Source organism: Pipistrellus hanaki, assembly GCF_964339955.1.
Source record: "Pipistrellus hanaki genome assembly, chromosome: 9".
Classification (NCBI taxonomy): Eukaryota; Metazoa; Chordata; class Mammalia; order Chiroptera; family Vespertilionidae; genus Pipistrellus; species Pipistrellus hanaki.
Window position 1 is genome coordinate 66,398,342 of NC_140511.1, and position 14,950 is coordinate 66,413,291.

Below are 14,950 nucleotides of genomic sequence, written 5' to 3' on the forward strand. Positions count from 1 at the left end.
AGGCTAACTTAGGGCAAACAAAGGGGCCACTGCCAAGACTGCTCAAAACCCAGTAACTACTCTCTCCGACTACCTCCCATGACAGTAACCAAGTCTCTTATCCACTGCCAGTTTGGCATGAAAGCGGCACTTAGTGTGCTTCTGGTCTGAAGTTGGTGCTGCCCCTTCCCGGCTTCTGCCAAAACTCACAATCACAGTGACCCCCTATGTTGGCTTTCTCTGGTCCCGAGTCTGTCTTCAAGCCTTCTCTGACACCAACCCTCATTTCTGGAAATAATCTCTGTGCAGGAAGTCAACCTCATAGAGATTTCAAAACATGTTTATGAAAAAGCCCTTCACCAGAATATTTCCACAAAATGTGTGTACAAGTGTATAATTTTTAATCGAATGATTATTTTTCCGTTGACCCACTATCTCATCTGAAACAGGCTGAACCCTCCAGGCATAAAGATAATGATTAATCTGTCCCTGTTCTTTACTGACCTCCCCTGAAAATACCTATTGAACATCACCAAACAACCTGAATTGGGGCTTGCTGATGCAACCCAGCCCTGTATTGAAGTTCTAAGCAGCTTCTGCCATGACCAAGCCCTACTGGGAAGAAAATGGGACAGAGACAAAAGAGAGCTGAAAGCACTTACTGGCAAAAGACATGATGCCCCCAAAACTCTCGGTGCTGTTGTTAGAGATGGTGGAGGTGGGGGAGCTTGCTCGGGAGTCTGACTCTGCGTCTGAGTCGCTTGCCAGCTTCAAGCTGTTGGGCCGCAGCAGCTTTTGAGCCCTTGAATGCACAGTGGCACCTATGAGCCCCAAGGTGACCTTGGGTGTGTGAGCCTGATGCTACCCTGCAGTCACCATTCCCCTCCCCATGATTCCTAAACGCTGAGGTCGCAGCACCACCCTCCGGACACGGCAGGACCACGAGGGCACTGAGACCTCTCAGGCCGATCAACCCTCGCCCGGCTCCACTGCAGGGAGGCCCTGCAGTCACCCATCCAGGACTCCCCAGGCTCTCACCGACTGCCACTGCCGTGTTGGCTGAATCGGGGAGTGTAACTTTCCCCCTGGTCATCATCGTCTTCCTCAGGGGGAAGGCCATACTGGGGCTCGAAGTACGGGTTGTCGTAGGTTCGCCGGCCCACGGACCCCTCTCCAGTTTCTGTCTGGCGCCTGTCCGCGGCCGGTTTGCTGATGCTGGGAGGCACGGGAGGCAGGGGCTTGGAGATGGCTACTGCTGCCTTATCGTCCATCTCTGTTGAGTCAGCAGGTTCCTACAGGCCGTATCAAATGAAAAGTAGTCACCTGGTGCCCAGTGATGCCTTCCCATAGCCTTGGTTTGGCAGGCCCAAGCCAGGCCTGTCAGATTCCTACCCTAAGAAATGTGTGAGAAAAGATCTCTGTGACATCTCTGTTCTCTGTCCCCACAGACTGTGCAAGAGGGATCAAAACTATATCTTAAAGGTTCTAAGCTGCAGGTCTATGGTCAGGAAGATAGGTAGATCATGAAGAAAGCAGTAAATTAAATCCAGAGCTTCACCGCAGCTTTTCTTTTCTTTCTTCTTTTTTTTTTAAAAAAAATATATTTTATTGATTTTTGTACAGAGAGGAAGGGAGAGAGATAGAGAGTTGGAAACATCAATGAGAGAGAGTCATCAATCAGCTGCCTCTTGCACATCCCCTACTGAGGATATGCCCTCAACCAAGGTACATGTCCTTGACCGGAATCGAACCCGGGGCCCTTCAGTCCCCAAGCCGACGCTCTATCCATTGAGCCAAACCGGTCCTGGCCACCCCAGCTTTTCTAAGAGAGGTGAGGCCCACGCCCTGCAGTCCCACCCCAAGTGCTCACTTACAGCACTGGCTCCTTGGGTGACGGTGCTGGGGCCACTGCTGGCCACGGTGCTGGAGCCGGAGTGCGGTGGAGGGTGTTCCTGAGCGCTCTCTCTGTGGGGTCCAGGCTCCCCGGCTTCCTTCTGGCTTGGCAGCTCATCGATCTCCACCTCACTGGCATCCCCCAGTGCCGCATGCGTCAGAGGATCCACATCTGCCAAAACCCAAGGGTGCTGGTACAGGCCACGCCATCCCAGAAGCCAAACCCTGCCCAGAGCTGGCCAAGTTCTCCAATACACTTACTAGGCGTATCGCCATTGATGTCACACTTCATCATTTCACTAACAAAGTCCCCGAGGGAGGAGTAAGAAGAGCTTGAGTCACCATAATCCATACTATCACTGCCACTGCAGAGTGGAGAGCATTTTAAAATAAAACAGAAAAGAATCAACCATCAGCATTTGGAGAAATAAAAAGAGGAGCACCCTTAACTCAAGACCAGGGAACAATAAGAAATAAGAAAGCTAACACAAAGCGATCAAGCCTGGCTGGTGTGGCTAGTGGTGGAACACAGCCCATGCATCAGGAGGCTGCTGGTGAGATTCCTGGTCAGGGCACATGCCTGGGTTTCAGGTGCAATCCCCAGCAACTGGTGTGCAGGAGGCAGCCAGTCATGTAGATGGTTCTCACTCTCTCTTTCTCCCTCTCACTTCCTCTCTTTCTAAAGTCAATAAAAACCTATTAAAAAACACATAACCAATCAACCAAAATATAACCCAAGGCTTCAAATGCTGCTAATTTCTATGAGATTTTGCCATGTTGCTACATAAGGGCTAGTGAGAGCCTCCTGACCTTACACACTGTGCTGCTGCCATAAAGGATTGCTCACCTGTCATCAGTGGGGTCAGAGTCAGAGTCACGCTCTGGTGGCACGCTCAGCGCTTCAGCCAGCTGGGAATTGCTATCGTAGACGCGATAGTGGATGGGTTGCAGCTGATGAGCGTACCACTTTGGCTTGTCACCAATCAGGGCCGGATCAAACATGTCTACCCGAAGAGGAAAAAAGAACAGACTCAGCAAAACATAAAAGAAGAGTAGGAGCAAGTCTGCAGCAAAAATAGGAATGGAAGAGGCAGGCCCAAGAAAGGGAAGAGCCATCGGAAGGAGAGAGGCTGACGGTGGGGCCGCGCAGAGGGTGGGGGGACTCACTGTTGTGAATTCGCTGGAAGGCATAGTTGGTCGGGTTAAGGATCCATTCCCCAAAGTACTCCACAGCCTGAGTCCTGGCCAGTTTCTCAGCAAAAGGAGTCTGCCGGGGACGGGAGGCCAGGAAGGAGCCGGCTTGAAAAGCTACCACGGGCCGAGGGAAGAGACGCAGGATGCGTGTGTGCATCTGAAAGCCCTGCAGCACGTTGGGGGAGTTGAAGAAACGGACCATGGCCACTCTGGGGAGAAAGGGAGGCAAGATATCTGAGTCCCACACCTTCCAGAGGGACGATTCCTACGATCCAAAGTCTCCGATCGCCTCCCAAAGCCATCCGTTAACCGACTTCCAACATCAAGGGGGAAAACATCTTAAAGAATCATCAGTCCTCTTCTTCATCTAAAATGCCTGACAGAATGAACTCTTTCTTCTCTTTGCTTTTACTAAGGTGGCAAATATAACTCAGGATTACACGTTTTATAAACAAAGAAACTCTCGCTGAGGGGAGCGCCCTGCCCCAAGGTCACTGTGGAAGCAGAGACCAGTGTTAGAGTCGTGAATGTCTGGCCTGCTCGGTCGGTACCTGGTTGCGACATCCACGGAATCCACATCATTGCCATAGATGAGTGGGTTGAATTCTGTGGAAGGTGTGGACTGCAGGTCATTAGTGGGCTTTCCAAAGAGCAGGGGCATCTCCTGGCCCTCATGGAATTTTTCCAGATTGAGGATTGGCTGGGTGTTGAGGCTCATGCTGGCAAGGGCCTGTAGAACAACAAGAAATTCCTCAGTGAAGGAGCCTTCATCCTATATAATAGAAGTGTAATATGCAAATCAACCGAATGGAGCAATGACTGGTCACTATGATGCAAACTGACCACCAGGGGGCAGACGCTCAACACAGGAGCGTTCCCACATGGGGAGCCCCACTCAGCCAAAAGCTGGGCTCATGGCTGGTGAGCACGGCAGAGGGGGCGGTGGTGGGAGTCTCTTCTACCTCTGTAGCAGGGCCTAAGGACCCGTAGGGGGATGTCCCCTGACTGGTCCTGGACTGCGAGAGGGTGCAAGCCAGGCTGAGGGACTCCCCCGCTCCAGTGCACGAATCTCATGCACTGGCCCTCTAGTCTTTGAAATAACTGTCAGAAAATATTTTAACCTTTAGAACTAATGTGAATTCTTCAGATCTTCCTGGCTCAAGGCAACTCAATCAAATTCAGAGCAATAGCTTTCAATTTTATTTTAGCCATGAAAGCTTTTTTTTTTTTTCCCCCAATGGAAATTTATGTGGAAATATAAACAACTGAAACTTCAGGTTCTTTGAAGGACATAAAGAATCCAGAGCCTCACACGTTCAGTACTTGCAACCTAAATCAACCCCTAGTAGACTCCACAGGGCAGAATGAAACCACTGGTTTAGATTGAGAGCTCCTTAAAAGTTAATCAGCATAGATTTCACTTGGTCATATTGTTAAAATGCAGATTCAGATTCAATATGTCTGGGTGATTCTGCACTTCTACCAAGCCCAGGTGAGGCTAGTGCTGCTGGCCACGGACCACACTCTGAGCAGCAGAGGTACGGCTACAGGATCAATGAGCCCAAGGATCTTAGCTCCCACAGACATGGTAAGTCCAGTTCCATCCACAACCTCTCCATCTTATTAGGCCTGCTACAGCAATCATCAAGAATGAAAACAGCAAAGGAATATAGCTCAAGAACTTTCTGAACTTGCAACCCTCTCCAGACTAGACTGCAGTACCAAGATGTCATATTACATCAGCAGTGCCGAGGCAAGTGAGGGGGATGCTACAAAAGGAGCCATTTAAGTCCAAGCAGGTATCATCTAGAGGTACTGCTAAGCAACTCAGACAACAACTAGAGAGAGAGAGAGAGTCCTTCAAATGAGAGCAGGTATTCCTAAGACAGAGCTATCTACGGGCCCCACATAACACACAGCAGGCAAAGGGATGGGCTTTGTCAGGTTTTACCTTCATGAACTGTGTTCAGCATGCAGAAGAAGAAGAAAGTCAATCAATGAAAAAGGCTTTTGAGGGATTACTCAGAGAAAGGAGTTTTTGAAAAAGGGATTCTATAAGGACCTACGGATCAATGTAAGAAGAAAACATTTAAAAATCCATTCTGTCCTAACTCCCTCCTTACAAGACAGAGTGAATGCTTGGAGGCCATAAAGAATAGCAGATGGGCCCGGGCTGGATGTCTCAGCTGGTTGAAGGTCATACTGACCAAGGTTACCGGTTCGATCCCCGGTCAGGGTGTGTAAGAGAGGCGAACAATCAATGTTTCTCCACTCACACTGATGTTTCTCTCTCTTTCTCCCTTCCTCTCTCTCTAAAAATAAATAAAAAACATATCCTTGAGTAGGGATTTAAAAAAAAAAAAAAAAAAAGGAAAAAAAAGAATAGCAGACATGACAAGAAACTAGAAGTGAAGGGTTGTTTTATGTACCAGAGGGTTTGGGATGGGATTGGGGGGATGAGGACAATTATGTGATACCATAATCAATAAAAAAAATAAATAAATAAGTACCAGAGGGTGGAAGCCATACAATGAACTAGAAGGAATCTGAAAAATCATTTTTGAGGTTCACTCTGCCCCCACCAGAAATGGGGTACACTTCCTCTTAAGCCCACCCGAGGTGAAGAATATCTACTCTACGTCTGCAAGGAAACTGGCTCCTCCAATAGCTGTCTGCCTACAGCAGTCCTGCAGCAGCCATCACTCCCCTCCTTTCCTTCATTCTTCACGTACCTGCTTCAAATGCTTTTTCAACTCTAATGACTCTGGTTCTGGCAGGATGGGTAGCACTTCTGCATTGGTGGGGGCAATCACCTGCACCAGAGAAAAGATAGAAGGCATGACCCTAGAATTAATTGCTCAGGGGTTTCTCTCACATAAGGATAAGAAAAAAAAATATAGGAAGTTGCATATACAACATGTCATATATATGTGAATACATACATTATATACCAACATACATGAGATATCCAGATGCACACGTGTATAATACACATACACAACTGAAAGGAAATATACCTAAATGTTATTGGTGACTATCTCTAGATAATAGGATTATGGTTTTTATTTACTTCTTTATACTTATTGGTATTTTCCAAAGTTTTTACAATGAACAAATGAGGGCTTCCTACCAAAGTTTGCATTCACACTACAGAATGTTAATGTGCAATTTTAAAAGTCTGTACTGAAAGACAGTTTCTTAACAGAAACTATGGCCCCCAAGAAAACAATTAGCTGATCCACACCATATGTAATTGTCCAACAACCACAAATGCCCTGCTGATCTGAAATGCGGGGGAGCACTTAATTCTGGCAACACTAAATCTTTTAATTATTTGAGTCCTAAAAAGGATCTATTAAACCAATAAAATAAAAGCAGGATTTAAAAAAAAAATTGTCTCGCCGAAACTGGATTGGCTCAGTGGATAGAGCGTCGGCCTGCAGATGGAAAAGTCCCAGGTTCGATTCCGGTCAAGGGCATGTACCTTGGTTGCAGGCACATCCCCAGTAGGGGGTGTGCAAGAGGCGGCTGATCGATGATTCTTTCTCATCGATGTTTCTAACTCTCTATCCCTCTCTCTTCCTCTCTGTAAAAAATCAATAAAATACATTTTTTTAAAAAAATTGTCTCAATGAATCACACAATAGAAATCACCCACCAACTCAGGACCCTCCTGGGAGTAATCTGAAAAAACAGGACCCCACCCTATTGTAGATTCCACAAGGCCTCAGCCAAGAGCCTCACCCTACTGCTGTCCAGATCCACCAGCCACACATCATCAGGCATCTTGAAGTCTGGTTTGTAGAGGAAGAAGCTGGCAGGGACCCCGATGATGTATGGGGTTGGGGCCAACAGCAGCTGTGGAAAAGATAAAGAGGATAAGAAAAAAAATAAAAACCAACAACCACAAAACCTATTGTGATCACTTATCAAGTCAGGATTTTTCTAGATAAGGGAACATCCCTTTTCCAAAACCCTTGAGAGTAGATGAGTTTAAAAATTCAGAATTTTTGAGACTTTAGACACGTACCAGTGCCTATCCTGCATGTTAAGTGATACCTGCACTGGGGTAGCCAGTGGCCTCTCATCGTTGGCCTTTAACGGTGACAAATAAAAACATAAGCAGCATGGGTTTTACCACCAGACCAGAGCAAGTCAGGTCAGACTTTGCAGACACGTAAGCTGTGATAAGGGACTGCAGACCAATACTGACTTACAACTTCCCTGGGCACTGAGCCTTCTCCCCCAGAGCGGGGCAAGTTGGAACACAGAGGGGACAGAGACAGAAGACTCACCTGCTCTGCCGATCCCATGCAGGTGGGCAGCAGCGGGATAACAGGAAACATATACTCCAGGGGGTAGATCATTGCCACAAACGCCATCACAGACATGGAGAGGGCGTTGTAGTCGCGGGACTGAAGCACCACCTGCCACAAGTCATAGGGACCACTCGACAGCGTAAGTAAGGTTTATGAGAAGACAACTTCCAACGCTCCAGTTTGTTCCACCGTGCCCCCCTGGCTCCAGTTTGTTCCACCGTGCCCCCCTGGCTCCAGTTTGTTCCACCGTGCCCCCCTGGCTCCAGTTTGTTCCACCGTGCCCCATAGCTCCCACAGTCACACTGCTCAGTACTCCACCTTGCACCTCCCAATCCAAGCACTGTAGTAGTCTTCTCTCGAATCACTCCCTATGTTCCTAGTTCTTGTACTCCTAATCCCAGGACCACTCTTTGGAAGAGTACTACTGGTGTTTCCAGAGAATTAGATCAGTATAGTTAAAGATAATTCAGCTGAGTGGAAAGTCCTCTGAATACATCCCACACGATACCAGCACCTTAAGTCAACCCACATCTACTGAATACCTGCTCAGGAGATACCTGGCTTCTTATTACCCCCTGGAGATAAAAAGATGAAAAGGATATAGCCCCTGTCTTCAAAAAGCTCATGGTTTAGCCTCTGCCATTTTCCCAAGATCTGCCATTTTCTCCTCGCCCTCTCACCTTGTGCTCTAACAGGATGCAGGATAGCACCTGAAGGCAGGCATCCACACCCAGAAGTTCCAAGGGAAGGTGCAGTGGGAAATCCACCAGGGTGAATCGAGAGGGGTCTGGAAGGGCAAAGGTCAGAGCCTGCTGGAGCTCCTGGGGTAGGACCTCAATGTCTACTCGCTTCTGCCCAGAGACGGGCACGGGGGAGCGCAGCAACCGGTAGATCCAGGCCTCGATCTCCCGGAGGTCGTGCAGGAGGGCGCTTGACTTCTCCTCCACCAGCAATGACCCAGTGAAGATGCGCCACATGGTGTCCCTGGGGGCAGAGAGCAGGAAACAGACACATTGGTACCACGGGCTGACACTCCACTGCAGCCCACTATAACCATAAAGGGGATAATGATGACAACTGGAAAAGCCCACCCTTTGGGCTCAGCGAGGACCACAGGATAGGGACAAGAGTGAGACCAGGTATAAAAATGCACACATGGTGGGACTCATTGTCCTGCCCACCATGGAACATCAAATTGCTCAGCACTGACCCAAACACAATTATGACAGGAGGTCTAACTCAGCAGCAGTCTTTTGCTTAGTAAGGACTAAGGTCTGTTAGACTTCAGGCCCTAGAGGAACTTCCTATGCCCCTCACAGACCAAGTATACCTCATCTCTCAAATGCTCCACCTCCCTGAGCACCGGTAGCAAGCCATACCTTTGGATGCCTCGGGGGATGCCCAGTTTCTTGCCCAGCAGTCGCTCGCTACAGCAGTCCACCAGGCGTTTGAGGGTGTACAGACACTCCCGGAAGGTGGAGAAGAAGGGGTAGTGGCTGATCACGCAGAGGGAAGTCAGAGTGCTGTTGCGGGACCGGCTTCCCGCCTTGGCCCGGCGTTTCGCGCGCGGAGACTGGTTCACATCGGGGGTGGAGTCGGCACTGGGAGGCTGCAGGGACGAGCCGCTCTCCGAACTCTCCGTGCCAACCTCTTCGGAGGCGCCGGCGGGCCTGGGTCCTTCCTTCCCACGGGGCCCTGCCCCAGCTTCCGAACCCTTCTCCTTAGGCATTCGCTTCTGGAAGGAGCGGTAGAAGTTGACACAGATGCCATAGCGCGTGACGCCGGTGTCCTTGTCGGTGAGGGTGAAGACGAAAGAGATGTCGTCCCGCAGGCTCATGCGCCGCTGCCGCACGCTCAGACAGCCCTCGGGCTGGCAGAAGAACACCACATCCGGGGGCAGGGGGAACTCGGGGTGGTCCTCTAGCGGGTATCGCCGAAGCAGTTCAGGAGTCTGGGCCACACTGTCGCTGCTCGGGTGCCTGGAGGACAGAAAGACCGATTCAGCAGCCTGAGGAATAGGACACGCTATCAGATTTTACCACGGTCAACAAACAAAGTTCATAATGCTATACCGGATCAAGTAACGAACTGCAAGGCCTTGGGAACTAGGGTGCTGCGTGCGGCATTTAGCCTGTAGGCTGAATGAGGTCAGCACTGTCATGAAGACCCCTATCCTGAACTGAGAGAAAAAATTTCCACAATTAAATGATCACTCACACCTTTTTCAAAGTATATTAGCCAACGGCAGAGCATGTGTACAAAGAGAAGGAGCACAATGTACTTTCCCTTTTTACAAGACAGGAAAAGTGGGTGCACAGAGTGCATTTGCTCAAGAACAGAAAGATGGCAGTTAAGAGGAGTTTTGGGTGGGGTGGGGATCGGTAAGGGATGTACACATATAATACCTTAATAAATAAAAAAATGAGGGGGGAAAAAAGAGAAGTTTTGCTCCAACCCTGTTCGTCCAGGCCTCCACTCTCAATCCACCTGACTGTGTTGTTTTCACAGAGGCATCAATGCCCCCATCAGGGTAAAACAGTGGGGGAAGAATAAGATATGCAAATCAACATGGACATGGGAAGGGGAAGAACTTTGTGGCTATCCCACGTGACAAAGACAAAAATTATTCTCTTTTTGGTTACCTGGCGCCTACAATCACTAGGTAGTCAAGTAACCGAGGACAGAACTTCTTCTTTTCCAACATGGTTCCGATTCATCAGTTCATCTCGGAGAAGCTTCAAGGCACCGTGCAAGGGGTCAGCATTCCCAGGAAGAATTCTGCTGTTATCTGAAAATCCAAGGCTAATAGGAAGAAAGTACTGGTGAGGTCCGTTGCTGTGCCTAAGGAACGCAGCCCTGCTAGCTTCATCCCGGCCAGAGGCATGGGTCAGAAGGTCTTCCATTCGGATAAAAGAGCCCGACACTTGCCCCAGCCTAGAGTTCAGCCTAGGCTTATGAGCTCACAGAATCAAATGAGAAGGATAAATGAAGGCCTATCTCCCCATCCCTACAAACAAGTTCATTCTCAGCCTTGCCCCTGGCGCTCTGGTTTTGAAAAACAGAGCCAGTTAGTCTAATCTGGACTCAGTCATCACGATAACAAAAATTAAGTCATTTTCAGGACTGCTCCAGGGGGGATCCAGGATCAAACCAGACTCTCTAATCAGCACTCCTCTGTACTCCTAGCTCTAGTTGAAAATCGATTTATTCTGTTCCAATATTCTGCATTCAGTTTGATGTGAAACTAGCATAGTATATAGCGTATAGTTAATTGCTCTCAGACAATAACAAAAGCTGGGTATTCTACCTTGTGCAGTTTCAAATGAAGAATATCTATGTTCCAATTCCTTGTCTAACCCAGTTTCCTTCCCTCTTCAAGCAAAAAAAGGGACCCAAGTGGCTATTGCTCCTGGCTCTGCCCTTGGTGCTGAATCATAGTCTTTCTACTCTATTTTGGTCCTAGGACTGGAATCAGTAATACAACACACACAGATGAGGTCTTGTCCTGTATCTTACAGAGACTAGGAATTAGATGCAGAAATAACAGGATTCCTGCAAGGACAGGGAGAGGTGCTCAGAGGGATTTCTAAACCATAGTCCAAAAGTCAGGAAAAGCGTACAGGGTCTTAATTATAATTCCTTTCTTGCTGGGTCTCCATACACTTCTGTAACAAAATGTTTCACTCTATCTCAAGATTATTTTCAGTGCTTCCAGAATTCCACCTCTGTGCTCTGTACATAGCCACACTGGGACCTTGTTCACTACACTCACACAGAGAATCTCATTATATTACTCACACTCACACACCAGTCCCTGTTTTGCAGCGGCATGCACTACCATACACATAGACATCCACACTTCCTGTATGCTTAAGGTACTCTTGATACAGAAAATGAAAAGTTCTAAACCCCCCCCCCGACTTAATAATAAAAGAGACCACTCTAGCTTGTTTGGCTCAATGGATAGAGTGCTGGCCTGTGGACTGAAGGGTCCTGGATTTGATCCTGGTCAAGGGCACATGCTCTGTTGTGGGCTTGATCCCCAGTAGGGGGCGTGCAGGAGGCAGTGGATCAATGATTCTCAGTCATCACTGATGTTTCTCTCCCTCTCTCTCTCTCTCTCTCTCTCTCTCTCTCTCTCTCTCTCTCTCCCTCCCTCCCCCCTCTCCATCTCCCTTCCTCTCTGCAATGAATAAAAATATTTTAAAAAATAAATTAAAATTTATTTAAAAAAATAAAAAGAGACATATTTGCAACACTTCTCAAATCCTCAAACTATTGCTCCCTCCTTTCCCTTGCTCCCAATAGAAGGCCAGCAGGTAATAGGATTCAGTGTTATCTCCATAGTGACTGACTCCCAGAACTATTTATAGCAGAGCCACAGCCCCTCCCCTGCCTGGTGACCTCACAGTGCTAGCAGCTGCTACTCCAGGATCGGCCAGGGCCCATACAACCCACTCTCCTTTAATTTGGAACACCTCTTCCACTGACAGCACCTGCTATTGATTATGCTATCTTCTTTTGTTTGCACTGTGTCCTAATTCTGGAGTTTGATAGAACTATCTCCTTCCCACGCAACCACAACCAAGTTTCCAAGCATGCCCTACACTCATATCTAGGTATCACTGTCACCCAGCAAGTCCTCTGGTTCTCTCCTCTGCTATGGAGCCCTGAGCACCCTGCAGAAGGTGGGGCGCTGTTTCATAGAGCTCCTCCCAACCAGAATGAGAAGGGGAGAGAAGCAAATGAAATGGGAGATGTATAAAAGCATAATTCATTCCAATAGAATTATGTGGATAATGCCTAGGGTGAGAGCCAAAGTATAGTTAAGTCTTCACTTAATGCCATCAGGTTCTGCAACTTTAAGTGAAACAGTATATAACAAAACCAATTTTGCCATAGGCTCTTTGACAAGAGTTAAGTTCCTATGGCACCTGATCAACATTATAATTAAATAATGTAGAACAAAATGGCATTATTGGAGGACATGCTGTGTCTTAAAATAAAACAGAATTTGCCGAAACCGGTTTGGCTCAGTGGTGGAGCGTCGGTCTGTGGACTGAAAGGTCCCAGGTTCGATTCCGGTCAGGGGCATGTACGTTGGTTGTGGGCACATCCCCAGTAGGGGGTGTGCAAGAGGCAGCTGGTCAATGTTTCTCTCTCATTGACGTTTCTAGCTCTCTATCTCTCTCCCTTCCTCTCTGTAAAAAATCAATAATAATAAAAAAAAAGAAAATAGAATTTATAGGACCAGATCCCAAGGGTAGGCCTTGAAATCTACATTTACATTAAAAACTAGGAACCCCTTCCTGCCCAAATCTCAAAGATCACACCTAAAGCATCTTCTACTAAAATATTAGGCATTGATGAACCAAAAGATAGATATAGAGACAGTAAAGCAACAAGAAGACTGTCAAATTACAGCGGGGAGGGGAGGGAGATCTGGGGGAGATAAGAGATCACCCGAAGGACTTGTGTACATATAATATATATAAGTACAACCAATGGACACAAAACTCTGGGGAGGGTGGGTATTTATGGGAGGGGGGGGGCAATGGTAAAATATGTACACCGATAACAATTTAATAAATAAAATAAAATATTAGGCATGTAGCTTTAGTGGGATCCCAGCCCATTGCCATTGAGAAGCACCTGCTAAAAAGCAAGTCATTATCATACTCTACAGTGCTCACCTCCCTCCAGAGCCACAGGGACTCTTGTGTCTGTTCTAGTTACCAGCAATAGGATAGACTCCTAAGCTCATCAACAGCCACTGCTTTTGGTTATTCAGACTGCAGAGATAAAGTTTTTTCTTCCCATTGTCGCCCCTCTTCACAAATCCTCTACCACCACCTATATAATTCACACTCTGTCTTCATATCCACCCAAGCTCAGACTCTGCCTCCTGCCTCAACCATATTTACTAACAGGGAGCCCCTGGTTCCTAGCTCCTATATTCCAAAGGCATCAAGCTCAAAATGCATACCCATCTGCTGAAGGCCTACATCACCATCCACTCCATCCAGACGCAGATTTGGAACCCACAGACCTTTCTTTAGGTTACTGATGTCTTTTCAGCAAATGGCCTCGTGAACCAATGCTTTGGGTTCGTCCCTCTTCAGGGGTAAAATATCATAGTAAAACCACAGGAACCAGAGGGCGATATGACATCTTTGCTGACGTGAGCACAAGAGGCTCTCACCTCCTCCTCCTCCTCCTCCCCAGGAAGTGACCTTGCAAGCACATCAACACAGACTGGTCCAGCATGGGGGGGAACGGAGCAATGAGGCAGGTGATAGGCAGGGTTGGGGAGGAGGAGAGAGCAGAGAAGGGAGGAAGAATTTAGGATGCATCAGCATGGGGAGGGAAGCAGTTTGCAGGAAAGAGTAAACAGTGTCTGCATTCGCTAATAAAGCCAATTTTGAAAACGCCAAATTAAAAAAATGGTAAAGAACCGAAGGTGGTTCAAACCCTAACAAAAAATAAGGCGCACAGCACGCGCGCGCGCACACACACGCACACACACACGCACACGCGCGCGCCAGGTGCCAATCCCGGGTCGGCCTCGGGCTGGACAGCTCTGTCCGCCCCCTCACCTGCTGGACAGCTCTCCCCGCCTCCGCCTGGAGCCAGTGCCCCCGCCAGTCGGGAAAGGATCGAGCCCAGCAGCAGCAAGCTGCGCCCAGGCCAGCAGCCCGCACCCCCTCGGCGGCTCCAAGCGCCCCCACGTCAAGCCCGGCCCTTTCCGTGCGGACCCCTCACTCGCTCTCGAGACCCCACGCGCCCTGATGTCCCTTTAAGGGCCGCCCGAGCCCCCTTCCCCTGGACCCCTGCTCCTCTCAGAGCCCGTTTCCCCCCCAGAGCCCGGTCCCAAACGCCCTGCCAGGGCCTCCAGTGGCGCCGACCTCCTACCTCCCGAGCTTCGGGGGACGGGCCGGCCTGGCTGGACGTCCCCCGGCAGCAGAGCGTCAGCCGCTCCCCGGCGCCAGTTCCGCGTGAGGGAGGGGAGGCTGAGGGGGGCGGGGGCCCTACCACTCACCCCCGCGGGGGCACCGGGCGGCACCGAGCCGAGCGCAGAAGGGCGGGCCCGCGCTCGGGAGAAGGCGGCTACGCACACACCTATGCCAGTGGGAGTGGAGGCGCGATGGGGAGCGCGGGGCCAGCCTGGCGCCGCTGACCGCCCAGGGGAGGGGACCCACAGAAATACCTTTGGTGTCAACCGCGCAGGGATTTTAATTCCGCATGGGAACGGAGCGCGTTCCGGCGAAATGTGGGTTCACCGGGAAGCTGCTTGTCAAGATACACTGCTCCTGACACTTTCTGCCCGGCCCCTCCCCGCGCCCTCACCTTTCTCCCCCTGCGCTCGGCTTGGAAGTGCCCAGCCGCCCAGGCTGGAGAGCCCGCAGCGCGGCGGCGGAGCCTACCACTTCAGCGGCGGCGGGGGGAACCGAGGCCGGAAGGCGCCGTGCCACTACACCGGTGAGCGCCGAGGGAAGGGGGCGTGAGCCGTGCCGCGGTGCCCGCTGGGAAATGGAGTCCAGTCCGGAGAGGAGCAGCCCCAGGCT

General features: G+C 49.5%; 1 protein-coding gene across 43 annotated transcripts in view; it reads right to left on the reverse strand.

Annotated features, from left to right (window-relative positions):
• MADD (MAP kinase activating death domain) overlaps positions 1-14,727 on the reverse strand; it is a 39,458-nt gene extending 24,731 nt beyond the window's left edge. For 41 of the 43 annotated variants that reach the window (XM_084894761.1, XM_084894775.1, XM_084894756.1 and 38 more), the window contains exons 1-14: positions 14,593-14,727; positions 10,028-10,187; positions 8,765-9,364; positions 8,066-8,369; positions 7,362-7,493; positions 6,811-6,924; positions 5,799-5,879; positions 3,618-3,796; positions 3,040-3,275; positions 2,720-2,876; positions 2,134-2,237; positions 1,854-2,044; positions 1,018-1,271; positions 642-781 (exon numbers count right to left, since the gene is read on the reverse strand). In XM_084894761.1, coding sequence (XP_084750887.1) covers positions 642-781; positions 1,018-1,271; positions 1,854-2,044; positions 2,134-2,237; positions 2,720-2,876; positions 3,040-3,275; positions 3,618-3,796; positions 5,799-5,879; positions 6,811-6,924; positions 7,362-7,493; positions 8,066-8,369; positions 8,765-9,364; positions 10,028-10,089 — 2,554 coding nt within the window. In that variant the 5' untranslated portion in view covers positions 10,090-10,187; positions 14,593-14,727. Of the gene's footprint in view, positions 1-641; positions 782-1,017; positions 1,272-1,853; positions 2,045-2,133; positions 2,238-2,719; positions 2,877-3,039; positions 3,276-3,617; positions 3,797-5,798; positions 5,880-6,810; positions 6,925-7,361; positions 7,494-8,065; positions 8,370-8,764; positions 9,365-10,027; positions 10,188-13,371; positions 13,520-14,297; positions 14,524-14,592 lie in introns of those variants that run through there. The other 2 variants (XM_084894751.1, XM_084894762.1) reach the window with 2 other exon arrangements.
• Positions 14,728-14,950: the final 223 nt, after the last annotated feature.